Source organism: Mercenaria mercenaria, chromosome 16 (assembly GCF_021730395.1).
Source record: "Mercenaria mercenaria strain notata chromosome 16, MADL_Memer_1, whole genome shotgun sequence".
Lineage (NCBI taxonomy): Eukaryota > Metazoa > Mollusca > Bivalvia > Venerida > Veneridae > Mercenaria > Mercenaria mercenaria.
In genome coordinates this window covers 26,229,967-26,257,938 of record NC_069376.1, presented here as the reverse complement: position 1 = coordinate 26,257,938, position 27,972 = coordinate 26,229,967, and the positions used below count along the sequence as shown (strand labels likewise).

General features: G+C 35.1%; 4 protein-coding genes across 4 annotated transcripts; 1 reads left to right on the top strand and 3 right to left on the bottom strand.

Annotated features, from left to right (window-relative positions):
• Nucleotides 1-939: 939 nt before the first annotated feature.
• On the top strand, nucleotides 940-2,447 carry LOC128549540 (omega-amidase NIT2-like). The gene has a single exon (XM_053526451.1). It carries the CDS (start codon nucleotides 1,103-1,105, stop codon nucleotides 1,937-1,939), a length of 837 nt encoding a protein of 278 aa, XP_053382426.1. The 5' UTR covers nucleotides 940-1,102; the 3' UTR covers nucleotides 1,940-2,447.
• Nucleotides 2,448-9,143: 6,696 nt separating this feature from the next.
• On the bottom strand, nucleotides 9,144-9,899 carry LOC123541456 (L-xylulose reductase-like). The gene has a single exon (XM_053525817.1). The coding sequence runs from the start codon at nucleotides 9,897-9,899 to the stop codon at nucleotides 9,144-9,146; it is 756 nt and encodes a 251-aa protein (XP_053381792.1).
• An 8,214-nt stretch (nucleotides 9,900-18,113) lies between these two features.
• Nucleotides 18,114-18,533, bottom strand: LOC128549267 (D-erythrulose reductase-like). Its single transcript, XM_053525816.1, has one exon. It carries the CDS (start codon nucleotides 18,531-18,533, stop codon nucleotides 18,114-18,116), a length of 420 nt encoding a protein of 139 aa, XP_053381791.1.
• Nucleotides 18,534-26,018: 7,485 nt separating this feature from the next.
• Nucleotides 26,019-27,492, bottom strand: LOC123540038 (D-erythrulose reductase-like). Its single transcript, XM_053527508.1, has one exon. It carries the CDS (start codon nucleotides 27,167-27,169, stop codon nucleotides 26,417-26,419), a length of 753 nt encoding a protein of 250 aa, XP_053383483.1. The 5' UTR covers nucleotides 27,170-27,492; the 3' UTR covers nucleotides 26,019-26,416.
• Between the last annotated feature and the right edge of the window lie 480 nt (nucleotides 27,493-27,972).

Sequence of the window (27,972 nt, the reverse complement as noted above, 5' to 3'; positions counted from 1 at the left end):
TCTAAAAATGATGAACATAATCCATATTCCATAGGCTGTTTGTAAATATGTAATACCGGCTGTAAGAAAAAACAAACCAATTCAGTATTTAAATGAAAGTATTCATTTTTGTTCACCCCTACTTTGGGCGAGTAACTTTAGATAAAGTTTCAGACTTTTACAAAGTAAAGAGGCCAACATTAAACAAACGATGTCGAAGACCTATGGTATTTATGTATACTTCTTAATTATTGCTTTGAACATACTCGTTTATTCTTTTCAACGTTGATTTTATTCATTTTATTGATTTTCTTATCGATAAAAGGTCTCAAGATCTTAAATTCCTGTTGAATCCCTGATAGATACATCTTATTTCAATCCAAAACATTCACAAATGTTACATTGTAACACTGGTTTTATATTCTTAAGCTTTAGCTTGCTGTCGGCAAGTGGTCTGCACTGTTCACTATTCAGTCAGTAAATTTTCAGTGAACACCCCTTTTAAACATGACCAGTGATGTTAGAAATCAACTTACTGATGCTCCAAAGGCATAACCCCCTTATTTGTAATCATTTTTTGACACAAAAATAATTTCCGAAAAGTCTCGCTTAATAGAAACAAAAATCCAAAAAAGAAAAACAATTTCCGACCTACATACCCTAATTTTTTTAGCATGTTACCGGAAACAAAGAATTTTTTTAGGCCTTACTTTGTTTACCAATTAAGACCACTAAATGTTGCTTTTATAAACATAAAAATGGCAGGATTTGCAATGTTTATTTAAACTGGGCATAGACCTACAGATAAACATAAAATAATAAAAAAAAAAACGACAAACGAAAACCAGACATCAACGAGCGTGTATTTGAATATCAAATGTTACAAATTCAAGTTTATTTATTTATATCACATAAGAAAAGTATCCTAGTAAGTACTGTCAATACTGCCGTTATTTTCCAGAATTAGTTTTATAATTTAATCCGCATATAATAGACAAAATAGCTCATATTTTCTTTTGTACGGTTTTATCTTCATAAGGCTTCTGAAGTTGAAGGAAAGTTATTAAAGGGACCTAACTTCCACATGTGAGTTATTTATTATAAGTTAAAAATTGGGACGAAGATGGCTGGGTCATTTCGCCTTGCGTTAGTTCAGCTGGCTGTAACTGCTTCAAAATCGGACAATCTTGCTCGTGCTGCTCGCTTAATCAAAGAGGCTGCGTCGAAAGGAGCTAACATTGTCGCTTTACCAGAGTGTTTTAATTCCCCTTACGGGACGAGCTATTTCCCGGAGTATGCGGAACCTATTCCGGGTCCGTCAACTGAGACGCTCGTCAATGCAGCGAGGGAGAACAATATTTATCTAGTTGGTGGCTCGATCCCAGAGGAAGATGGCGGGAAAATTTATAATACTTGTACCGTTTACAATCCAAATGGTGACTTGATTGCGAAGCATAGAAAAGTCCACTTGACTGATATTGATGTGCCTGGGAAAATAAGATTCAAGGAATCGGAGACACTAAGTGCTGGAAATAACTTAAGTTTTTTCGACACTCCATTGTGTCGGATTGGAATTGGAATATGTTATGACATAAGATTTGCTGAAATGGCACAAATCTATGCAAAAAATGGATGCAAATTATTGATATATCCTGGTGCCTTCAACATGACCACAGGTCCTGCACACTGGGAGTTACTTACCCGAGCACGAGCCTTGGATAACCAACTTTACGTGGCAACAGTGTCGCCCGCACGTGACGAAAATGCTTCCTACGTGGCGTGGGGTCACAGCAGTGCAGTTAGCCCATGGGGAGAAGTAGTTGCAACAACTGGTCATGAAGAAAACATCGTATACGTGGACATTGATCTTGGACTGATAGACCAAGTTCGTGGACAAGTGCCGATTACAGTCCAGAGAAGAAACGATTTGTATGAAGTCATTGAAAAGAATAAAGATTAACACAAGAATGTGCAACTATGATTTTCAGTTTTGAAATATAAATGATACTTTAACGCAAACTTGAAAATGTGTTAAAATCATTAATTTAATCAGAGACCATGTGTTTCCATTGGTATCAGTTTATTACCATTTTGTGCTATGTTTGTGAATTCGGTATCGTTAAGAGCAGTATGTAAATATGCTGTTCAGATACGTATTTTTGTTTAGAAGTGAGCTTCCGACTGAAATGAAATTGATAAGTTAAAAAACGTAAGCGTGTGGTTTACTGTGGTGTTAAACATTCACAAGAAAAACAGTTACATATATATGTACGTAATACACTAATAAAAACTGATGAGATATTGTTTCTACTAGCGTTAACTTAGGTGTAGTATTTAAATTAATTATCAAAAACCACGCATAAGTCTTAATAAAGGAATATGAAAGTATGTAAAGCAGGTGCAAATAGGCCACATGACGTAGTTGAAATCAGTTGGAAAATGTTTTGTTGAATAATAAATGTAAATATTTAAACTTATCTTTCTGATTGGTTTTATAACGTTACAAAGTCGAAACCATCATGAGTATCAAACTGAATTTCAAATGTAACGGGCGTGCATAGATCACGTTTAGAATATATATATATATTAAAATTCGGAAGGCAAATTTATAGGATGTATATGCACTACATGAGTTGTAGTAGGTCACCATGTCGCTTATCACTAACAGAACGTGACTCGACATAGATTTATCTAAATGTAATACCAGGTGAGGTCCGACTATGAAATTACACTGAAATACTGGACGAGCTACTTTGCAGATATAAATGGATATCCGATGCCATTTCGTTGGGCCGGCCAACTTAAACCAACCTATTAAATTAAATTCACATGAAATTTAATATGTAATAGGGATGCTGCAATGGTTGTCAATCGTCACACATCGGGAATTTCAGTATCCTCCGTATAATATTTATAGATTATTAGATTTGTATCGAGAAATAAGCATGAGTTCTGCAGCGGAAATATTGCGCGCATATAGGAGCGCAATATTGTTCCGCGAAAGAACGAGTGCATATTTCTCGATGCAAATCTAATAATCTTTTCATTACATACGCATCTACACTTAAAGGCCTACCTTCCGTACCCGGGGGAAATGGTTATCACCTTAGCATGATCCATAATATTTTCTAATTGTCACCTAATTATCAAGTTATTAGTTGTAGCTTATGGTAAACAGACCTCTAGCATACATTACCAAGAGCAAAAACATTTGACCTTTGCCTACAAACCACCACTATCAGATATCTCAGCACAACAGGAGGTTCATCATGACCAAATGATTATATATTTTTGTACATAATATAGGTGAGTTATGTGAATAATGGAATATAAAACATTGTCAACGAAAAAGTAAAAGTTGGAATATTTATTTCAAAATAAAGTGACCCATATGAGTTCTAATACAGAATGAAGTTTAAAAATACATTGTTAGTACATTTTGTAGGCATACAAAGTGTTCAGGAAAATTGTACTGTTTGCATACTCGTTCTTCAAAACACAATATGCATGGCCACATAAATGAAAACTAATTTGATAACTTCTTCATCAGGCTGATTTGTTCGATGACTTTTTTTTCCAAGAAAGGAGTTTCCAGCTTTTAACAGTGTCATTGTGAAACTTGTAATTATGTATGGATACTTATTATTGACATTTATATCACTAAAAGATAATTAATACGTTCCTATACTTTATCAGTAAATAAAATATAGACTGGAGTTCGGAAGCGTAGTAATAAAATATTATTATACCAGATTTATATAGCGCCCTTTTCATGATCAATTTCACGTTCAGAGGCGCTTTACATAGTTCAAATGCAGCCACACAGGGCGCATACTTCATCCTCTACTAGTACAGACACAGAGCGATCTGACCAGAGGGACAGAGTGAGACAAAGCCCCAACGACAGAGAGATCAGAAATCAGATACAGGCTTGTCTGGCTAACTTAGCCTAGCTCGTTGCGAATAGACAGCCTGGTTTTTTTAACGTGCCCAGTGTATAGCACTGATACACGCAAGAATTGCCTGGGTTCCTGACCAGTACACCTCTAGTTGGGTGGGAAACACTGAAAAGCGTTTCTGAAAATTCCCGAGTAGCTGCCGGGGATCGAACCCCCGACTTCAGGATTGGAAGGCCAGTGTGCAAACCACTGAGTTATCCGTCCACCTCAAAGCCCCAAACGTTATACGAATTTAATTGTTCATTATAAACAAAGAAAATACAGCCAAGAAAATGACAGGATTGGGTTCTTGACTTTTTGCTGGACTGATTTGAAACAAATCAAATGGACAGCTGGAGTCCTTTGACATTGTTTTGGAAAATAAGATATGATGCTATTATAAAACTGTAAATAAACACATGTTCTATCATATGATCAAAAAAAAATGTGTAGGACTCTACTCTGAGACGTCTACCAATAAGTAAAGAACATACCAGCACTGAATCTAATTATATATCTTTTCGAATTGTTAAACATGCAAATAATAGTTATGACGTGACAATAATTTATTCGAGACAGGTTAAATTTCACCTTTCCATTGTCGTAAACCCGGATTCTGTTCCAGTCTCATGGGACGAACACAGCTTATCGCGGGATTAACAGGAAAACGATTTAACAAGGACCAAAATTATGGTTCCTCACAAGTCTCTTATTCACTCAAACTTTAGGGTTTAAAAGTTAAGGATGGCCGGCACCACTGGCTTAATTACTTTAAGGGAAAGCCAGGATTCCTGTTAAGACCATTTTGGATCATGATACTAAGAGCTGCAATAATAAGTTAAATCATTATCACACCGCTTTGACCATAAATAAGAAAAGTCCACATGTGCAAAAATAAATTAAGACACTAGAATTCGTCCAGTGTAATAAGTCTATTAAAATCTAAAGTCCACTCATTAACACGCATTCACAACTACAAAAATCTAATATGTCCAGCTATCAATAAACTTCTACAATTAAAATGATACACCAATGCTGTAATTTTCCTTCTCTTGAAATATGTCTCAATAGTTTTCAGAAAATTCCACAACTGTTTCTCCAGTAAAAATAAAGTAAAATGTAAGTTACTAAAATTGGTTCAAAATTTCCATATAAGTCATAGGAAATAACTGATAAGCCAATATTTATAGAGAAACGCCAAAATACTGCAATCTGATTGGTCAATGGCATTTTACCAGATATGCAAAACTTTTCGCATCAACTTTTTGTATACACATCAGTAAGGACATCAGTAAGGATTGCCTCATGGTTGCATGTACACTAACAAAAGCGAGTGGAACAATTTACATCAAGTGATTTGTTTATCGTCTTATTTGTGACATAAATACATGAAAATATTAATGAGATATATCTAAAAAAAAATGTATCTCTTACAATAATAAACGGGGAGAATATTTTTGGACAGTTTACCGGTTTTATCTTTACGAAATTTCAGGAACACGAAATTTAATGATTTCATAGCAACTGCAAATCAAAGGTACATAACATTGACAAGTTTTTATATAGAAATTTACTAGCTTGCGGCTATGCATTTACCAAACTATTTATTAGATGATGGTGACAAATTTGTAAATGTATGTTTAAGGTGATTATAACGTTTTTTATGAAATATTATTTCTCAAAATCTTTAATGGTCTGTATCGTATTTATCGTACTTAAATAGTATATAAACTTTTAGTTTTGGAAATGAATTTAAATATTTATACACATGTACAGTTTATTTTTAAGAGGTTAAAGGACCTTCCAAAAAATATGAACTGCGCCATGAGAAAACCAGCATAGTGCGTTTGTGAGCAGCATAAATCCAGACCAGCCTGCGCACCCAAGCAGTCTTGTCAGGACCCATGCTGTTCGCTTTCAAAGCCTATTGGAATGAGAGAAACCATTAGCGAACAGCATGGATCCATCTTCTCATTAAATGCTCGCCAAACTTAGCCTGCCTGTAAAAGGCCTTTTTCAGTAACAAACGTAAAACTGTAAGAGAGAAAAAGATTCAGTTAGTCAACTGAAATTTGCAGCAGTAAAACATTCAGTTCTCAAAAATATAGCTGAAAAAAAGGAAAAGATTTTCATTCGAAATTTTCACCTTTACTGAGAACTTGCATGTCTAAAAAATGAAACAAAATGTGGCAAAGATATCTTCTTAAAACTTGATACATGGTTTCTGCATTTTAACGCTTATTTTTTCAACTGATATATTGTAAACATATTTCTTATTGTTCTTTGCTTGCTATGTTTCGTCATTATATAGTAAGTTCTGCCTTTTCTAGTGATTTATTATTTATCCTTGTTTCAATGCCAGACGTTCCAGTATAATCCTGTAGAACCACCCATATTCTGCAAGCCAGCTTGGACGGATTCATTACACCGAAGCTAGGTTTCGAGGAGCAAGTGATTTTGAGTCAGCAACATTAATCATTCGGCCATGGAGATTTCTCTTACCTATAGTTTAATACCTTAGTCACTGACGCTGTATATTTTTTTATTTCAGTATCAAGTTACGTTAATGGCTGCTAATGCATCATGATAAAACATTTTCTTACACTTATCATTATGCAAATAATCTTATGATATTACTATTGAAATACATAATTTTATAGTATGTAGTATAAGTAACGTCACATTTAATGTCTTTGCGGTTTTTTAGTCGCTAGAGCCTAAGTACTTATCAAGAAGGGCATTAAATTGCAGCGTCATATGTAAAATAATTAGAAAATCTCGTTATTATTTCGTCTTAATGTAGTTCGCTTTATAAATGTGCATATGCCGAGTTACGTGTCTGAACATGGATTTTTGTTGTAACTCGATTCTGCTCATCAAATTTATCAAAGTAGAAATCTAAGTCATCTTGAAACGTTTTATCAAATATGAAACTGAAAGTGTTTTTTTTTTTTTATTCTAAAGATGTTTCAGTAGTTACAGAAACCATTAGAGGTGGTGGTAGGGACTATATGTATTAAGTTGACAGTTCCTATAGTAACATGCATATCAATATTACAAAAACTTCGCTAAATGCAAATCTATGAAACCGCTGACAAAATACAATTTTTGGATGTTTAATTACTAAGTCGGGAGAGCATAAGTTGCATTGTCATTTTCAGATAAAAGTTATTCCTAATAGTGTCCGAATTATAAAAGCAGACAGCCGTTTTAATGCAGTAAATATAATGATTTAAGATTTTCTGATATGAAAGACCTAAAATTGAATGACTAACACCAATGTGAGCTGTATCTAAATATATTTGATAACTTGAAGAATAGCATAATGGTTAATCATTTTTTCGTAACAAACTGACGCCTTGACAATGTAGGACTGGCTGCCTTAGTTAGTGGCTAGTAGTTCTATCAATTCCATTTCAAAAGTGTTCTGTATATTGTAGTGTTTAAAAGGGGGTCTCCGTGGCCGAGTGGTTAAGGTCGCTGACTTCAGATTACTTGCCCCTCACCGATGTGGGTTCAAGCCTCACTCGCGTCGCTGAATTCTTCATGTGAGAAAGCTATCCAGCTGGCTTACGGAAGGTCGGTGGTTTTACCCAGGTACCGTGATGAAATGATGCACGGAGGGGCGCCTGGAGCTGGAAAGTCGCAATATGACCTATAATTGTGTCGGTGCGTGAAAACCCAACAAAAACAGAGCTTAAAGTACTAGTATTTTATACATAAACATTGTAAACTAATCGCGCTAGATACTGTATCATGTTTCCATCAAACATATTCAATTCCATTTAATAATTGTTCTGTATATTGTAGTGTTTAAAATATCAGTATTTTATACAAAAACATAGTAAACTAATCGCGCTAGATGCTCTATCGTGTCTCTATCAAACATATTCAATTCCATTTATAAATTGTTCTGTATATTGTAGTGTTTAATGTATCCATATTTTATACAAAAACATTGTAAACTAATCGCGCTAGATGCTCTATCATGTCTCTATCAAACATAATCAATTCCATTTAATAATTGTTCTGTATATTGTAGTGTTTAAAATATCAGTAATTTATACAAAAACACAGTAAACTAATCGCGCTAGATGCTCTATCTTATTTAAAGAGTTGTGACTTCCCCTATTCTACGGTGTTCCGTTTGGACAATGGTGACTTTTTATTGAATCCTAAACCGCGATGCACGATGGTACGATGACAAAAACGCGATGGTGCGATGGCACGATGATGAAGCAACGATGGTACGATGGTGAAAACGCGATGGCACGATGATGTGACAAAATGAAAAAATAATCCATGTTCCTTAGTTTAAACATATTTTTTTATTTCATTCGATCAAGTAACATAGTTGCAATATACATTGGTGCAATATACATTTATGAAATGTTGGATCCATGTTCCTTCACTTGGAAAGTACTTGAAATTTTGCTTTGAAGTTAAAGAATATTTTTTTTTTGTAAATTATAAATTTGTTTAAGTTACTATTTTTAACACTGCTTGTATGAATGTTTTCATTCAATGTTTCTATTTTTACTATATCGTTTCTGTATCATGTAACAGGCCTACGATACAATACGCGTATCGCCAGACTAATGTATCTGAACCAGTGAATTCCCAATGCCGATAAATAGTTACACTCTTAATATATTCTAGCATTTTACCGACGAACGAAAATGTACCACTTATCTATTAACTAAAACAGTAATAATTTCTCTCATGTCAATCACATCGTCTTTTAACGCATTACGGGCATTTCGGAAAGGACAATACTTAACTGCTGGCAAAATGTCAATCACTTTTACTATGTCACCATTTTTTAACAACTGCCGGATTAAAATCATTTATTCATACATTATACGGTCCACTACAGTTAAACGCTTAATCACCACTGCATACCGTAGAAGTTGATGTCAGGCCTAAAATTGACCCGCATGGATTTCAACGCAATGGGTTACAGTTATTAGCATCTATTTCAGCAGTATTATCTGTTGTTTCGGTACTGAGGACATTAATAGCCGTTCCAGTTTTCCTCAGTAATCCATTCGCCGTTTTTGTATGCCATTTTGTATTCATGTTTTCTCCATTTTGTAGAAAAAAAGAAGAGAAAAATAAGTGTTTGCTTTTGTGTAAGCTTTACGCGAATGTTCCTTTTGAATTGAATAAGGTATTTTTTATCGTAATTACCTATGAAGTTGGTATAGGACAGAACCACAAGCATGTCTAGTATACGGTACAGTTTATCAGTCCGCCGCCTATAACATTACACGTTGCTGTCACCATAGAGGAAAGGTCGCTGAGGAAGTACAAGACTGGACCAGTGACGTCATTCACTTCCGCTAACCTTTTCAATGGAGTTCTAAGCTCCATCTGTTTAATAAGCCCTGGAAATTCTTCAATAACTGGTGCCGACATGTTCGTTGTCCTGAAAAAACCTGGGTTAACATAATTAACTCTGATATTGTACGGTCCGAGTTCAAGAGCAAACTGCCTAGTAGCAGTGTCCAGTCCTCCTTTCGCCATGGCATAAGGCAGAAGACCGAAGCCTGCACCAATTAGGCTAGCAATACTCGACACATTTACTATAGATCCCGGTTTTTCATCTTGGATCATTTTACTTGCAACTACTTGCGAACAGTTGATAGCACCGAGTAAATTTGTATCCAATATCTTGTATAATTTTTCTTTCGTCACTGTGGTAGCCGGGTCGGTATCAATAATTCCAGCATTATTCACTAGTCCATCCATCGTTCGGAGGTCTTCAAGTTTTCGTCTAGTCTCTTCCCAGTCCGAAACATCAGCCACAATCGGTTCTATACTCGGTTGCTCTTTAACAAGTGAATCGAGAGTGAACGGGCTGCGGCTCAGAGCAAACACTTTGCTGCCATGCTCAGCAAGAGCAATAGCAATTGTTCGGCCTAAACCCCTCCCAGCACCAGTAACTAAAATGTTCTTCCCGGCTAAATTTAATCCTGCCATGTCAGAATCATACACTTCCCTTCAACTTTAAATGAAAATGTGTTGGATAGAGAAGACGATAGATAACTTATAAACTTTTATCAACTGAATGATTTTCTTTTTGTTCCGGTCCATATACTCCATCATAATTATGGTTATGTAATTTAGAAGAGTACGAATTGTAAATGATACATGTGAAATCTTTAATTCTCGTGGGAGATTTATTATATCGGATTTCGTCGTTAAATCAACCCAAGAAGTTCAATCCAAACAAACGTAAAAATCGTTTTGAACTTTACGTTGAAAATCTGAAATCAATGAACTTATTTACCCACCGAAATTTCATGCCAGGAAATTCTAATGATTTCATAACAACTGCAATATAAAGTTACATGTTATCATCAAGCTATTTTTTAGAAAGTTACTTTCTTTCCGGCTATGCATTTACCTTAAAGTTTACTAAATTTTATGATAGTGACAAATTTGTAAATGTATGTGTAAAGTGACGTATAAAGTTTGTATGAAATATTATTTCTTAAAATCTTCAATGGCCTGTATCTTTTTTATCGTAGTTAAAAAGTATATAAACTTAAACAGTTTTTGAAATGCATTTAAATATTTATACAGTCAGATAATAAAATCGGCCATATGTAGCTTATGACTACAAAAGGAAAGCGTTATAAAGGAAACAATATACAATTAATCAATATATTTTTTTATGTAAAATGCTTAAGGATAGCGGTAATCCAAAATACACAAAAGTTTGACTGCATGTCATGTTCAGTCCCTGCTTGAGAGAACTAAGTCACAGATGTCAGAAAACGTTATTTGTTTAAATCTTCATTGGTCTGTATCATACTTAGTATATAAACTTATACAAGATTTGGAAATGCATTTAAATATTTATACAGACAAAATAAAATCGGCCACATATACCTTATGATTACAAAAATATAGCATACTAGAGGGAACAAAATATCATACAATTAATCAATATATGTACAATGCTAAAAGATATTGCAAACCCCTAATATCCAAAAGTTTGACTGCATTTCATGTACTAGTCCCTGCTTGAGACACCTGTGTTACAGATTTCAGAAAACATTATTTGTTTAATTTGATTACCTTTTGGCATGTAAGAGGCATAAAGTGGATTTGAAAACATATATCAATATTCTACGATACAAGATCCTTAAGCAGGGAAGTCTGTATAAATGCAGTTAAATTGGGACATCCTATGCTGTAAGCATTGCTCAAAATTGATAATAGACAAGGTTTAAATATTTCTTTAAGTGACATATGTCTTTGTTGTAAAGACTATGATCAGTTTTATTTTATCTTAGATGCTAAAAGACCTCCCCAAACATCTATAGATTTTTGTTTTACCGCCTACAAAATAAAAGCAGTTTCACTGGTTAAAATGTGATCACATGGTGATCCCCTATATTTCTGTGGAGGGCCAGTATATTGTCACGTCGGGTTAGGCTGAAAATAAGTAGTCCATAGAACAAATCAGTAATAAGGTTTGCTAGTGACCCTCCGCCGAAGTATGTGGTATCAGTATGCTAAAAATATTTGGACTCGGATAATGCCCCCCCCCCCCCCCCCCCCCCCCCCCCCCCCCACACACACATTTATGATACCACTGACTCCACATTTTTCTGTGGCGGGTCACTAACAAACACAATCATTACTAATAGTCTAGTCCAAATTTCAATAAATGTGAGAGGTACAGTCATTTTGCTAGTATTTGGTCCCATATACTTTTTTAGTATAATTTGGGTATGCTGAATTCAAAAATATATGTTGGCCATCTGACAAATGATTTTTTATAGGTCAAAATGGCGGAAAACAAAATGGCCGCCAAATTATGATATTTCTAACAGGAATGGGTAATATTATCACAATTATCCAGAAATATGTGGGTTTCTTTGTTAGTATTTGGTCCCATATACTTTTTTAGTATAATTCGGGTATGCTGAATTCAAAAATATATGTTGGCAATCTGAAAAATGATTTTTTATACGTTAAAATGGCGGAAAACAAAATGGCCGCCAAATTATGATATTTCTAATAGAAATGGGTAATATTATTACAATTATCCAGAAATATGTGGGTTTCTTTATCAAAGTGATGTGTAGCATAGTAACAAATGAAAGAAATGACACTTTTGTTAAAAATGAATACTTTTTAATCCAAATGTGTGCTCTGTTCAGAGAAAAAAAAGCTTAAAAAAACTTTTAACTTGATTATTTTTGTATTATTCAACTCAAGGAAAAGCTATTCTTGATACAGTACACTAATTTTTTAATGTTTTGAATCAGTTTACAGTTTAACTGTTTATCATACAATTATTTCAAAATCATATAGATTGAAATATTTGAACCTTAAGGTATGCGTTCACAGTCCCATTTCATATGTTAATTTACTGCCTCGTGTTCATACAGCTGGTAATGCTTTTATCGCATTAACATATATCTGTGCATAAAAGCCCAGTCTTTTTACATCTACAACTGAGAGTCCTACATCCAGATGTACACTTGCAAGCAATGAACTCCATACAAGCTTGAGGAATCGGATCACAGGTAAGAAGAACTGGCTTAAGTGTGTCATCTGCCACCTTCCATCCCATGTCAGTAGGTGCAGGTAGATCTGGATTAGGAACAGTTGCTTGGTTCCATACCAGAGCTTGATAATGAGCTCTTTTAATGTGAAATGAGCAAGCATCACTGGTTGGGGGCATGTGTTCAGGACTTGTAGACCTGTCAAACATAACATTTCGAGCACTGTCAGTACTAACAGTATCTTGGCCATACATCTTGCAAATAAAGTATTCACAGTTTTTCATTACTTCTTCAGACAGTTGTCCATATCCGAGACCTTCTATCAGTTTTGCATTGCCTATAAAGACCTTAAATGCAGATCTTTCAGAGATTCCACAGATATACGATGTTGTGTCACAGCTAGTGAGTGCATGGAAGGCAAGTAAATTTCTACACAACTCTTCAGTTATTGATAATGTATCTAACACTGTGTTGACTTGAATGTATTTTCGTTTTTTTGCTGTTCCAGCCATCATCCATACTGTTGCATTTATTTCCTGCAGATGGCACAGTAAGAGCAAAAACACATCAGTGTCTCTGGCAGAAACAACAACAGTGTTGCAACTTGATCGTTTACTGCAGTGAACAGCATGCAGAATGATGCTTGTGTCAGCTTCCTCATGATTAGCCTTTAATTCATCAAAATTTAGGTCACTGACATTGCTTTCAACAATGTCTTCTTCCTGAAAGCCACCACCAACAACCAATGTCTTTTCAGTAGGGGCTTGCATGATCAGCTCCTCTGATAAAAATCTAGCCAGGTCAATTTTATTTGCAGGAAGTGCTAAAAAGTTACTCCAGACTTTTGGTAACGGTACATCCCTACTTTCAATTACTCACCTCACTGGTTGATATGTTCTTGTGCGTTGTTTCCTGGTGTTTGATTTTATTGAGTGATGCCTATATCGGTCAAACACTACATCTATTCTTTCATACATTTTTCCTTTGTTTAAAACTGCAGCAACAAATAAATCAGCATACTGACCAAATGTTGTTTCTCCTTCTATTTTCAGACTTTGTACTAACGCTTGGCCATCGACAATATATGCAGACTTTCCTTGTATGTTTATTCGGTCACTCAACTCAATATCCTTGACAAGCTCATCCAGCAATATGGATTTTTTGCCCGTTTTGAGAGTTCCATTGGTTTCGGAAATGGGAACTGGAACTGGCAACAGTTCATGTTTTAGTATTTCCTCCATATTAACATCTCTGCCTGCCTTATATGCTGTCACTAAACGATGTAGTGTATTTTGATCTGCTCTTAATATTTTGCCCTTTTCAACTGTTGACTTCGATGCTTTATCACTGATGTACAAAGAAGCAAATGTAGATTGATTATTCTTTTTGATTGTATCACGTAGCTGAACTTTTGATACACTATCACTGTTTTCAAACTGTAGTCTCTCTCTTACAAAACAATCAAGTTTTTCCTGGCCTAATTGCAGGGCAGACAGTAGAGACTTTTCTATGGTATCAGTTACTATGTCTTTAGTTGCTACATTCAGCAAACTTTCACCTTGCAGATGTGGATCAGCCATATTATATCTTTGTAATACATTTAGAACTGCTTCTTCAGCTTGCTGGTCCACAGCTTGCCTGCTCTTTGATTTTTCCTTATGCACAAGTATGTCTTCGTCATTGACTTTGTACATACACTTGGTAAGAAGGCTTATATGAGACCTCAGGTTGTACGATAAAGACCATCTAGTCAAAACTGTAGGGGTTCTTTTTATACCAATTATTCCCCCACCTTTCTTCCCAGTTGAATTCAGCCATTCTTGACTTTGATCAGGATCCACCTGATTGAATTTTGAGTTTGACCTCTTAATAACAAAGTTGCCATTTCTGAACTCTTGCAACACTTCTTGAGGAAGCTGATGTGCATCGGCCAGATAGACAGTTCCCCAACGTGCATAATTCGTATGATCATACCTATGAAATAAAGGGAGCATGCACCGAAACGCATATAGGTATAGATCCCAAAGACCATCCCTTGTAGCCCGCGTGAACATCAGAAGCACTGAAACCATTTCCAGGTATGCCCACCAAAACTGGAAGTTAGGAGTTTGATCATTCTTAACAAAATCGTCAAGGTGGCTTCTGAAGTTGTCATTTTGCAATTCAGCTACAAGATTTTCTACGCTCCCAGAATACTTCACTTCCATTAATTTCCCATGCAAGTTAATGCCTCTTTCTTCAATGTAATTCAGTAATTGTGGAAGAAACGATGTCCAGAGTTATCTTGTGAGCCCTCATTCCTCTGTTGTAGTGCTTTCCTGCCAAGACCTGATCTGCGGCTATAGGACCCAGAAGATTGGATTCAACCCATATTTCATGTAAACCTGACCCTTTAATATGGTCACCTATTACTTTCAGATTGATATATGCAAACCACCCATTCTAGATATAAGCTTGTCCCTGTATGCAGGCACTGCCCATTTCAAATCCATAAGCTTAAAGTAAAGAGCCTGGTCTACAGTTATAACTGTATGTGACTGCCCCAGGATTCTGATATATACATACACTTCTGAACAACAGTGTTTAATGTGTCGATACCATGGGCTGGTGCTTGTATAATCGGCATGTATCCAACTTTTGTCATATTTGAGTCAGTTCTACTGATAGACTGGTTGAAAGATGACCAGGTTGAACGAAAATCTGCATTATTCCGAAATAGATGGAATGCCATATCAAGGGCTCTTGCTTGTATATAAAGCTAGCTTTAACAGATACTTTTTACTAAACGTATCACAAATATCAAAAGTTAAAATAAATGCAATTTCATCAAATATTAAAATTTAACGATGTATATGAAACAAAGCATTTCTAAAATTTTATAGAAAAAAATACGTATAAATTTTTCCTAGTACCTGCAAAATATCCTGCAAAACGCAGTGATTCAATGAAGTATTCTTGACACCTCTAAAACCGTAATGACCACAAAAGAGTGTGTCCTTGTCAGAATTAATGTAGATTAATTAACAGGTAAAGCATTCCAGAGTGTTTAGATAAGGACTTTACAATAATATGATCAGACTCAGATTATTATTGTAACAGAGACCTGGATTGTTTATATTAATTAAGTTCACATTAGCCAAAATCTTAATCCCTGTCACACTTAATTTTCACCAATTATTATGATGCTTAGGTATTAAAAAGTTTATTGTTCAATAAAATCTTACAAGGATTACATAATGTTATACATGTATTATTCTTTTCTCTATTAAAGACAATGTTATGTTATTATAATTAAGTTTTAATTTCTCCATTATTTTTGTCTTAAATGATTTTTCCAAAAAATGCATTTCATCAAAAGTATTATTGTCCTTTTGACAAAATTCCAGCAGAAGCTTTTAATCTTTTAATTTTATACTTATTCTCATTTTTTTTTATTCTATGAATGACGTTGAATATTTCTAAAAAAATTAAAATGTCTTCAGATTCCCCTTTTTGAGCCCCTGAAGTACAAATTTTTAACTTGTTAAATAGTTTACTGATAAATATTAACTCAATAATACTAAAATATGAAACAATATTTTCAAACATATCTAAAGATAAACATTTGTATCATAAAATAATATCAATGGAAATAAAAATTGTAAAGACAGTGGTCATTTTTGCCCCTAATTTTAACCCTTTCAGAGGCATTTGCCAGATGGCAAACATATATTTTTGGATTCAGCATACCCAAAATATGTTAAAAAGGTATGTTGGACCAAATACTAACAAAACGCTCGTAACTTCTTAAATAAGCATATATCTGCAAAATCGGACTAGACTATAATACTTTTTGAATATAAGTCTAAAGACGAACACCTTTTAATATCTAACAAATCATTATAAGCTATATTAAGTCGAATGTACATAGAGCTTAATAAAAGCTCTTTTTACGAAGAGGTAAATACTGCTTTTGTGTTGTTAAATCCAGATATATAATGTCCCTGAACTTTATATATAGATAGTATAACTAGGAACTCTAGTTTCCTTTAAAGGGAATTCCTATAGTTTTTTAGGCGCATCTTTCTGCGCAGCCGACACTATCTATGGAAAATTGAAGTGACATGAATATGAGGAATCTTGAATAAAAATACATTTTTAATAAGTTTTATAAGTAATCAAATGTTGATAATAGTTTATGTTTATGTATTGACATGTATCATGCCTGACATATATCTTGCCATTTTTGTGGCTGTGTTTTGAAAGCGCATTTTAGCACAAAGACAGAGTTGTTCATATAATGTTAGGCAATTGACTTTGCATTGATAAGACAATATCTCCTTTCAGATGATCTAGTATTCAATTATCGAAAGAATTAAGAATTTTTTTAACTTTTCTTTTATCTTCTAGCAGATATACATGTAATCAATTTGGTCAGGTTCGCGGCGCCATTATTCGTTTTTTTATTTTGATTCGATCAAGTAACATAATGATAGTTGCAATATACATTTGTGCAATTTACATTTATGAAATGTTGGCTCCATGTTAACTTGGAAAGTACTTGAAATTTTGCTTTGAAGTTAAAGATGTTTTTTTTGTAAATGATGAATTTGTTTAAAGTACTATCTTTAACACTGCTTGTATGAATGTTTTCATTCAGTGTTTCTATTTTTACTATATCGTTTCTGTATCATGTAACAGGCCTATGATACAATACGCGTATCGCCAGACTAATGTATCTGAACCAGTGAATTTCGATAAATAGTTACACTCTTAATATATTCTAGGAAATTAGCACTGAACCGACGAACATATATGTACCACTAATCTATTAACTAAAACGGCAATAATTTCTCTCATGTCAATCTGCACATCGTCTTTTAATGTATAACGGACATTTCGGAAAGGACAACACTTAACTCTTGGCAAAATATCATTCACTTTTACTACATCACCATTTTCTAACAAATGCCGGATAAAATTATTTATTCATACATTTTACGGTCCACTACAGCTTAAAAACGTCTTTTCACCACCGCATACCGTAGAAGCTGATGTCAGGCCTGAAACTGACCTGCATGGTTTTCAACGCAACGTGTTACAGTTAATAGCATCTATTTCAGCAGTATTATTTGTTGTTTTGGTACTGAGGATATTAATAGCCATTCCCGTTTTCTTCAGTAATCCATTCACCGTTTTAGTAGGTCATTTTGTATTCGTGTTTTCTCCATTTTGTAGAAAAAATACGTGTTTGCTTTTGTGTAAGCTTTACGCGAATTTTACTTTTACATTGAATAGGGTACGTTTTTTTTTATCGTAATTACCTACGAAGTTAGTATATGACAGAACCACAAGCGTGTCTAGTATACGGTACAGTTTAAGGTTCCACCGTCTATAACATTACACGTTGCTGTCACCATAGAAGAAAGGTCGCTGAGAAAGTACAAGACTGGACCAGTGACGTCATTCACTTCCATTAACCTTTTCAATGGAGTTCTAAGCTCCATCTGCTTAATAATCTCTGGAAATTCTTCAATAACCGTTGCCGACATGTTCGTTGTCCTGAAAATAGCTGGGTTAACAGAATTAACTCTGATATTGTATGGCCCGAGTTCAAGAGCAAGCTGCCTAGTCACGGCGTCCAGTCCTCCTTTCGACATGGCATAAGGCAGAAGACCTAATCCTGCACCAATTAGGCTAGATATAATAATCTAGTAATACTCGACACATTTACTATAGATCCCGGCTTTTCATCTTGGATCATTTTACTTGCAACTACTTGCGAACAGTTGATAACACCGAGAAAGTTTGTATCCAACACCTTATATATTTTTTCTTTCGTCACCATAGTAGCCGGGTCCGTGGTATATATTCCAGCCATCGTTCTGAGGTCTTCAAGTTTACATCTAGTCTCTTCCCAGCACGAAACATCAGCCACAATCCGTTCTATACTCGGTTGTTCTTTTACAAGTGATTCTAGGATGGATGGGGTGCGGCTTAGAGCAAACACTTTGCTGCCATGCTCAGCAAGGGCAACGGCAATAGCTCGGCCTAAACCCCTCCCGGCCCCGGTTACTAAAATGTTCTTTCCAGCTAAATTAAGTCCTGTCATGTGATTTTTTTTACTTTGTTCGCTTCTGATAATTTAAATTAAATCAAATTATAAAGTGTTTTCGTTGAAAAAATGCACACTTTTACGTAAACTCAACAAGTGTGACAAATGAATGTTATGTTACGGCTAACCTCACTTCACTGCATGTCAACCGGGTTATGATGTCAGTTGTATGGGTATATTGTAAATGATATAATTTGTACTTACGCAAAATTTGACATTACATTTACATTTGTTTATAGTTTGCTTACGTTCTGCTAAAATAACGTTTTATTTTTTTATTCGATATTTTTTAAATATTTGTATCGTTTTGTCATACGAAAGTATTATAAATCTATACATTTTGAGGAGTATTTCTAATCTCTAAACAGGAGAAAAAAAATGATCATATATAGCTTATGACTACTTGCCAAGTAGTTTTATTGCAAATGATACACTAGTCCCTGTTTGGTGAACCATATCATGTATTTCAGAAAACTATTTTATGGCGTTTTTAATTGTTAAATGAGCAAACCTAACTGTCACTGCACATATAAGGGCATCAAATGAATTTGAAAACTTATTTTGATATCAAAAGTATGCCGCACAGTCCCATCAAGCAAGGAATATATAATGTATATACGGTACATAGGGTATCAAAGTAATTAGTGAGACCTTGATCTTTGATCTACGGACACCTATTACAATTGGGGGCGATCTACTGACACATTATACTATGGCCACTGACCACCCACATTCATCCTATATAGTTATATTTTCGTACACGTATCTGATTGGAAACCATTTCCCGTCTCGATGTCGCTGTGACCCTGACCTTCGACCAACTCACAATCAAAGCTATAAGTGCCACCTTCTGAATAAAGCTGAACTGTAGACTAAACATCATGACAGCAGTTAACTATCGGAAACTTTTAACCTATTGGTCCATAAAACAAAAGTGGTCATCTACTGTCCATGGGCAGTCGTCATATGAAGTTTGACTACTGTACATCTATTACAATAGAGATGGTCTACTGACTGCATACAAACGATCCTATGAAGTTTTACATTCATAGGCGGAACTGATTGGAAACCATTTTCAGTTTCGATGTCACTGTAACACTGACCTTCGACCTACTTACCACCAAAGCTATAAAGTTCTGAAAACCGAATTGTGTACTGACAGACGTTCTAAGGATGCATATTATAAGTGAAATATAGGTAGGTAACGAAATTCCGAAAAATAATGCAACTTTTTAAGTTCCTTCCAATATCACTTGATTTTTTTTTTGCCCTCGAAGATAGGACAATGGATTCTGTGCACTGCCCAATACAATGCATGCACCTTGATTTAAACAGTTTTTCTAGTACTAATACCAAGCTTAACTAGCCTATCCTCATAGGGTTGTAAAGATATACGGAACTTCCGTAATCCTAGAATCGGAGGCTAGAATTACGGTACCGTAATCTTAGCCACTGCCTAACTAAAATGGTAATATGGATAACAAGGTTATGGCCCGGAAATGAAAATGTATTAATTCATTACCCCCATTCGACCCAACATAGGGCAAGGGATTCTGGACTCCGTAATGTTGTGATAAGCAAGTTTGTCAATAAAATCTGTAAAAAGACCATTTGGAAGCATATATAGAAGGCTGCCAAGCAACATAACAATGAACTTGGTTTGATCGAGTCTTTTTGTTTTAAATCATAATAGTAGGGTTATGAGATAATGGCCAGGAGCTTTCCTAACACAACACAGACAGTGATCACACAAGAGTTTCCGCTAAAGGACGGGACCCTAAAAGAACCAATAAAACAACACATGAAAGCCTAAACCATCATCAATTCATTTTAGACCATCCACGTACGGAGCTTTACAATCACGTATGGGGCTTTACAATCACGTACGGAGCTTTACAACCACGTACGGAGCTTTACAAGTTTCCGCTGTACAGATTATCGCTAGATCTGAGATTTGAATAGCTGGCTTAATTGGCAATCAAATAAAACTAAACTTGTTCCATGGCATTCTTGAATAAAGTTCTTTTAGTATTCACAACAGGAATCTATTCCGAATCACAAATAAGATATAAAATTTAAGGTTAACACGTACATATTAGCTCCTATATCAATATTCACGAAACTCTCAAAGAAGCAAATTTGTGTATTTCAGGAATTCGTATGTATAAGATGTATTCCAGCTAAAAGGAATGAAAATAAAAATTACCGATTTGTCAAAAGAATTACATAAAACATCTTGAAAATGGTGACTTGTTAAAGGCGCTGTACTGTCCAGAAGTGTGGCCTCTTTATGCAATCCTTTTCCGGAACTTAAGGTATGTATCAGTAAAGTTTCAACCGATTAAGAATAACATATATGTTCATATCCTGATCAATTTTCCTGTATTCAAGCAACTCTTGCTCTTTATGATTTGGTGATGTTCAAATGTAAAAAAAATCAAATATTCATCTAAAGGGTAAAGTCTAACTAGTAGGCATTCAAAATACTAAATTGTTACAATAATCAATAAAGCAAATAAACACTCTTGAAAGAGGACCTTACAAGAATGACACAGACGAAGATTGGTAAAATTACATTAAATGGTAAATGAGGGATTCTTTTAAAAGTTTTTATATTTCGTTTTCTATTTTTAGCTCTGGAAGGCCCTAAAAAGGCCAAGCGGAACAATTTAAGCATAAGAGAGGCCTTTCAAATATGCTAACTCTAAATTAAAGGAACCAGAGTGGGGAAATGTTTGAATAAACTTGACAGATGGCCTTTCAAGCATACTACAGACAAGTCTGATGAAGATGTATTAAGAAGTTCATAAGAAGGTATTAAAGGTTTTCTGTTTTTTGGATTATTTGCCACTAAAAAGGACCAAGTGAAACTATTTGTAAAATTTTGAGAAAGGACTTTACAAAGATGTAAAAGATTAAGTTTGGTGAAGGTACATTTAGTGGTTCATGACGGAAGTTATTTCAGTTTTTCTATTCTGACCCTTAAAAGGTGCCAAATAAAACCATCTGTGGAGGCTTCCTTGGTCTAGTGGTTGTTTTCTCGTTCGGGGCAAACCCTTTACTTTATCTGGGGTCCAAACGCCGTTCTTCATGGAATTACACGCCTCAAGACGTGTATCATTAAAGGTTCCATGTTCACCGCCGTTTGAATACATCTGCGGATCTCTAAATTGATTTTTGTACTTTTAGCATGTGTAAATGTAGAGTTCTGCTCAACCCGGGGCTAGAGGGCGTGGACGGTAGCATGCATTTCCACTACCTTCCATGAACAGGCTCAATCAAACCGAGCCTGCAACATTTTCGTTTTTGTCGTGTTGGGCGATCTGTGAAGCTTCCACTTTTCTCTATTTTAAGGTTTCTGAGTTTGAATTACTTGCCCCTAGTCGGTGTGTGTTCGAAACCTGGCTTTTGGTTTAGCATTCTTCATGCTAGGAAGCCATCCAGAGCATTTTCGGATGGGTAAGTGGTTTTTCCCAGGAGGACGCCCATGTCTGAATCAATGCCTGAATGGACACTTGGTGTCTTCCTTCACCATCAAAAGCTAGAAAAGTCGACATATGACTTTAATTACATCAGTGCGACTCTAATGAATTAAAGAAAACGTTTTATCAACGAAAAGACTTTACAAGAATACTACAGACCAAGTTTGGTGACGATCCACCGAGTACTTCAAGAGAAGTCGTTTAAAGATTTATTCTAGTTTGTTTTGATCTCTGCATGTCTCTAAAAGTCATTCAGAGCCATATGAACAACCTTTAGAGGGGCTACGGGCACAATGTGTTGAAGATCGATTCAGTAGTTCATGAGAAAAAAATATAATTCTAATATTTTACCTCTGGCGACCCTTAAAAGGGATCAAATGCAGCCATTTTTGGCTTGACAAGAATGCTACAGACCGTTCGGTGATGATCCATAAAGTTCATTCCAATTTCAGCTCCCATAAATGACTTCTTTAAGTGGAAACATTTGAACAAACTTGAGTAGTTCGTGAGAAGTTTTAAATAGCTCTCACAGCCCTTAAAAGGGGTCAAGCAGAATCATTTGTATAAACTTGAAATCGGACCTTACAAGGATGCTACAGGCCAAATTTGGTAATGATCAATCAAGGTGTTCATGAGAAGATGATGTTTAATTGTTTTCTAGTTTGAGCTTTTTCTGTCCCATCAAAGAGGCCAAGAAGAACTATTTCATCATACTTTAGAAATGATATTACAAAGATGCTACAGACAAAGTTTAGTGATGAGACATTAAGTGGTTCGTGAGCAGCTGTTTACAGTAAAAAGCTCATCTTGGATGACAGACACAGAACCACTACAATAGCCCACCTTGCACTTCTAATTCAGTGAAATAAAAACAATAAATCAGATTCTAAAGTCATTCATTCCCCATAAAGAAGTCGTCATTTAACAGACAGGAGTCGCTGACTTCAAATCACTTGCCCCTCGCCGATGTGGGTTAGAATTCTTCATGTGAGGAAGCTATCCAGCTGGCTTACGGAAGGTCGGTGGTTCTACCAAGGTACCCGTTCGTGATGAAATAATGCACGGAGGGGCACCTGGGGTCTTCCTCCACCATCAAAGCTGGAAAGTCGCCATATGACCTATAAATGTGTCGGTGCGACGTTAAACCCAACAAAAAAAAAATAACAGACAGGGGGCAAGGGGAAATTTGCATGTGCAAAGTCTAAAAACACTGCCAAGGTTAACCATCATTATTACATTACATAAAATGGCTTTAACTTTGTGCCAACATATTTCATTTAATGGCTGTCATCTCTGTGGAAGCTCGCGCTAGGTAAATGGTAGCACCTCCAGTTAGTATGTCATAACAAGATAACATTATCTTTCTCATATTTTAATAAATATAATATAAAGACAGCTTTATAATATATTTCATTAAAAAATAATTAATTAAACAAATTCATAGATGAAAACAAAGTTACAATATTAAAAAAGTATATATCCCAACCAAAGCTATAGCATTAAGTGATTGACATACCCAATAAAATATGCGTTTACATTAAGCCTTTTTGAAAGATGTACTAACATAATTATAACTCAACCAAATTCATTAATACAATGAGTTTCAAATGTTCAAAATGCTTTATCTACAATTTACTGGGCAGATACATACTATGCAAAAATATACTTAGAAGAATTGTCTTCACTGACTTGATTTAAATATTTTTCGGAATACCGTAAGTTGGGTACTTTTTGCAACACTTTCATTTCATGTTAGTTAAATTTCTTGTAAATAGTGCAGATTGCGTACTTTTTGGTTCACTTTTATTTTGCAATTTGATAGACAACAGAAATATTTGCATTGCGAAGAATTCGCGCTTCTTTTTTGTTTATAATTCTGGAGTTAGGCCTAACGATTCATAATTATTCACTAAATTTGCGTGTCATGCTGTACGCGATTATTGGCAAAAATAAAACCATTGTGAATACAACAAAACCTGCAGTATCAAATCTTAAGATTATAACAGATATAACTAACTAAAATAATTTGAAATATTTACTAAATTTTCTTTTCCTACAGGTATACCTATTTTAAATTTATATAAACTTACTTAAGTGTAACCGAGATATTGTAGATCTGCACTGGTGTGTATAGTTTCTATCATGGGTTAAACATTATTCTCAAGCAGTTTAAATGAAATTCAACCAGCATATAAGTTTAATATAAAGTTGTAAGTTATAAATACATGTATTTTAAAAACGTTTACTCGGATATTACATACAAGTTACCACTTCCATTTACAGAAAGTAGTATGCGCTTTGTCAAAAGCAGTCTCTTGTTGTTTTTTTTGGGTTTTTTTTTTTTTTTTGTCATTTACTAAAATGTTTTCTGACATTAAGAAATAATAATAAATAAAGTGGTAGCCGGTAGATTCCCTAATCTTTAGCCTACGGCAAGTGATTCAAACTTTGCGGCCAGTGCAGACCAAGATCATGATCTGCACTGTTACCATGAATTTTGATAAAAGAAACATCAAATTATTGGTAATCAATTATAAAACACAAAATGAAACTGTGAATATCATTTTTTCTTGCTAGGGTGCCTCAAGTAAAAGGATTTAATGAGACAGAATTCTAACTCCAACTTTGAACTAGATGCCTACGGGCAACATGTCGAGCCCTCCGGCTGTCAAAAGGACTGAGAGTTGCACATGACACTCCTTGTCTCATTGCGGCAAACATTTATGCCAAATAAAAAAGAGATTGCAAAAGTAACAATATAAGTTATTTAAAGTAACAACAAAGGGACGTAAATCTTAAAAAAATAATTTCTAAATCCATACAAAAAAAATCCTCACCGGTAGAGATAGGTCAAAATACACCTGAAAATTGGATGTAACATGCATGTTGTACTTAATCTACAGAAAAGTGGTCTTGATTTTTCCCTACCACCAGTAATAAAAAAGTTACGAATATAAGCTATTTATAGTAACAACAAAGGGAAGTAATTCTAGGATCTTGCGCATGACACTCCGTCTCATGATGATGAACAATTGTGCCAAGTTACATCAAAATCACTCTATGCATCAAAAAGAAACGCTGCTTAGTCATTCTTGTATCTGACATTTGACCTCTGTGACCTTGACCTTATAACTAGGGACCTGGTTCTTGCGCATGACACTCCGTCTCATGGAGGTGAACACTTGTACCAAGTTACATCAAAATCCCTCCATGCATGAAGAAGAAATTTTCCGGACAAAGTTGTCATTCTTGTATCCTTTGACCTCTAAGTGTGACCTTGACCTTAGAACTAGGGACCTGGTTCTTGCGCTTGATACTCCGTCTCATGATGGTAAACAATTATGCCAAGTTACATCGAAATCCCTCCATGCATGAAGAAGAAATGCTCCGGACAAAGTCATTTTTAAATTTGACCTTTAACCTGTAAGTGTGACCTTGACCTTTGAGACAGGAACCTGGGGTTTCCGCATGACACTCCGACTCACTGAGGTAAATATCCATGCCAAATATAAACAAGATTGCTCCACGCATGTCAAAGTTATGGCCCGGACAAACAAATCCGGACGGACGCACGCACGCACGGACGCACGCACATACACCGAACAGCCACTTGGACAACTATGTCTTCGCTTCCGCAAGCGGGCTCGACAAAAATTAAGGTCGAGTCCTGTGGAACTGTTTTAAATTTTGCTCACTGCATTCAAAAATAACCTTGGGACAGAAGTAAAACCTACCTACAGTTCTTCCATAATACGTACTCTAGAGTAAATACAAAATAGAGAACTTTTACTGCATGTAACTCAGTACTTTTAAAGATGTCTAACTCTGCCGCCTTCTGTTTCAGAGTCAAATTCACTTTGAACAGCAAGAAATCACTTAGCATATGAATTTTTTCACTTTTGTACAATTAATCAATAAAAAGTCTTAAAAAAGTAAAAACTTACTAGAAAAGGGGAATATAAGGGCGGTGGGGTGGGGGCGGGAATGGTCAAAGCGGGTCTTGAACCTAATCCCCCTGAAAAATTTAAGTCAAGGTAGGTTAATTGTTAGAACTGAATACTCTTTGAAAGGTGGTACACTGTTACATGGGTCATACCTTAAAGAAGTTTTAATTAAAACACATTATTTGTCAAACAGTTATACCAACTGCAATTTGTAATAGCACCAAGTAAAGTATCCAAAATTATATTTAATGTTACAGATATTTCAGTTTTATCTAAACGTCCATTCCTCCTTCTATACATGTACTTTCATGCTGGTACCTAGTCTTAAGAACACTTCTCAAAAACTCTTTTGTTTTTGTGACGGTAATTATACAGCAGTTCCGTTTCTCTTTAACGGAGTTCCTTGGAGTTATGTTAGGCAAATTAGTCCAAAACTGAAACACAAGCATGTCTATTATACCATACAATTCAAAATTCCGCCGTCTATAACATTACACGTTGCTGTCACCATAGAGGAGAGGTCACTTAGAAAGTACACGACTGGACCGGTGACGTCATCCACTTCTATCAACCGTTTCAATGGAGTTTTGAACTCCATTTGTTCAACAAGCTTCGGATTTTCTTCTATAATTTGTGCTGATGAGTTTGTTGTCTTAACGAGTGCTGGGTTAACAGAGTTTACTCGGATGTTGTATGGCCCACGTTCAAAAGCAAGTTGTCTAGTCGCTGCGTCAAGTCCTCCTTTTGACATTGCATATGGCAAGAAACCGACTCCTGCACAACTAAGGCTAGTAGTGCCCGACATATTTACTATAGATCCTGGTCTTCCGTCTTTAATCATTCTATTTGCAACTACTTGCGCACAGTTGATAACACCGAGTAAATTTGTATCCAACACCTTATATATTTTTTCTTTTGTCACCATAGTAGCCGGGTCCGTGGTAAATATTCCAGCATTATTTACTAGTCCATCCATCGTTTTAAGATCTTCAAGTTTACATCTAGTCTCTTCCCAGCACGAAACATCAGCCACAATCGGTTCTATACTCGGTTGCTCCTTCACAAGTGAATCGAGAGTGGATGGGGTGCGGCTCAAAGCAAAAACCTTGCTGCCATGCTTAGCAAGAGCTATGGCGATAGCTCGGCCTAAACCCCTCCCGGTACCGGTTACTAAAATGTTCTTTCCAGCTAAATTAAGCCCTAACATGTCAAAATTTTGCCTCTGTTCACTTCTGATAATTCAAATTATAAAGTGTAAAAAGTGGTTGAAGAAATGCTCAGTTTGTCGTAAACCTGTGAGAAATGAACATAGATTCAAATATTTATTGTGATTAAGGCCTCCGGCCCATACACTATCAATCACATATTTTTTTTACATACAGCAACTATTATAAGGGATGATCAAGTAAATATTAACTATTTGCATCATTCATGTCAGAAAAAAGGATTTGTTTAGAGAATAGGTTTGTATTATTTCTAACTTTTTAAAAAATCTAATCCATGTGTCTTGCCGAAACGAAATAAAGAAATGACATGGACAGAATAAATAAATGTCGGAAATTTTTTTACTATGCCCAAGACCAGTTTCTTGGCAATAACGAAAGTAATGTTGTTGTTTTTTGTTTTTTTTGGAAAAATAAAACTTAAACAAAATATAAATACAACAGTTATGGCATATGTAATATACAACACAAAATTATATCAGACAAACGTAGCTGTAAAACATTATATATACAAACTGCGATACTGTTAATAATATTTTTATTTTTGGAAGCCAATAAAATATTGAATTTACCAACATTTGGATTTTCATAGAATTTTTTTCGGTATGTATTTTTCTCTAGGTGTTTTATACGAAAGACATACCAATATAAAATTACATTTATTTTCAACAACATTTTTGCAATAAAAACAAACTCTTCTCTCTTTGTCTATACACAAAATAACGACCCTCAGTCATAAACTCTTCTCTCTTTGTCTATACACAAAATAACGACCCTCAGTCATTAT

What these genes read in the sequence shown, in the direction of transcription:
- LOC128549540 (XM_053526451.1), top strand. Translation starts at nt 1,103, where the DNA reads ATGGCTGGGTCATTTCGCCTTGCGTTAGTTCAGCTGGCTGTAACTGCT.
- LOC123541456 (XM_053525817.1), bottom strand. Translation starts at nt 9,899, where the DNA reads ATGGCAGGATTAAATTTAGCCGGGAAGAACATTTTAGTTACTGGTGCT.
- LOC128549267 (XM_053525816.1), bottom strand. Translation starts at nt 18,533, where the DNA reads ATGACAGGACTTAATTTAGCTGGAAAGAACATTTTAGTAACCGGGGCC.
- LOC123540038 (XM_053527508.1), bottom strand. Translation starts at nt 27,169, where the DNA reads ATGTTAGGGCTTAATTTAGCTGGAAAGAACATTTTAGTAACCGGTACC.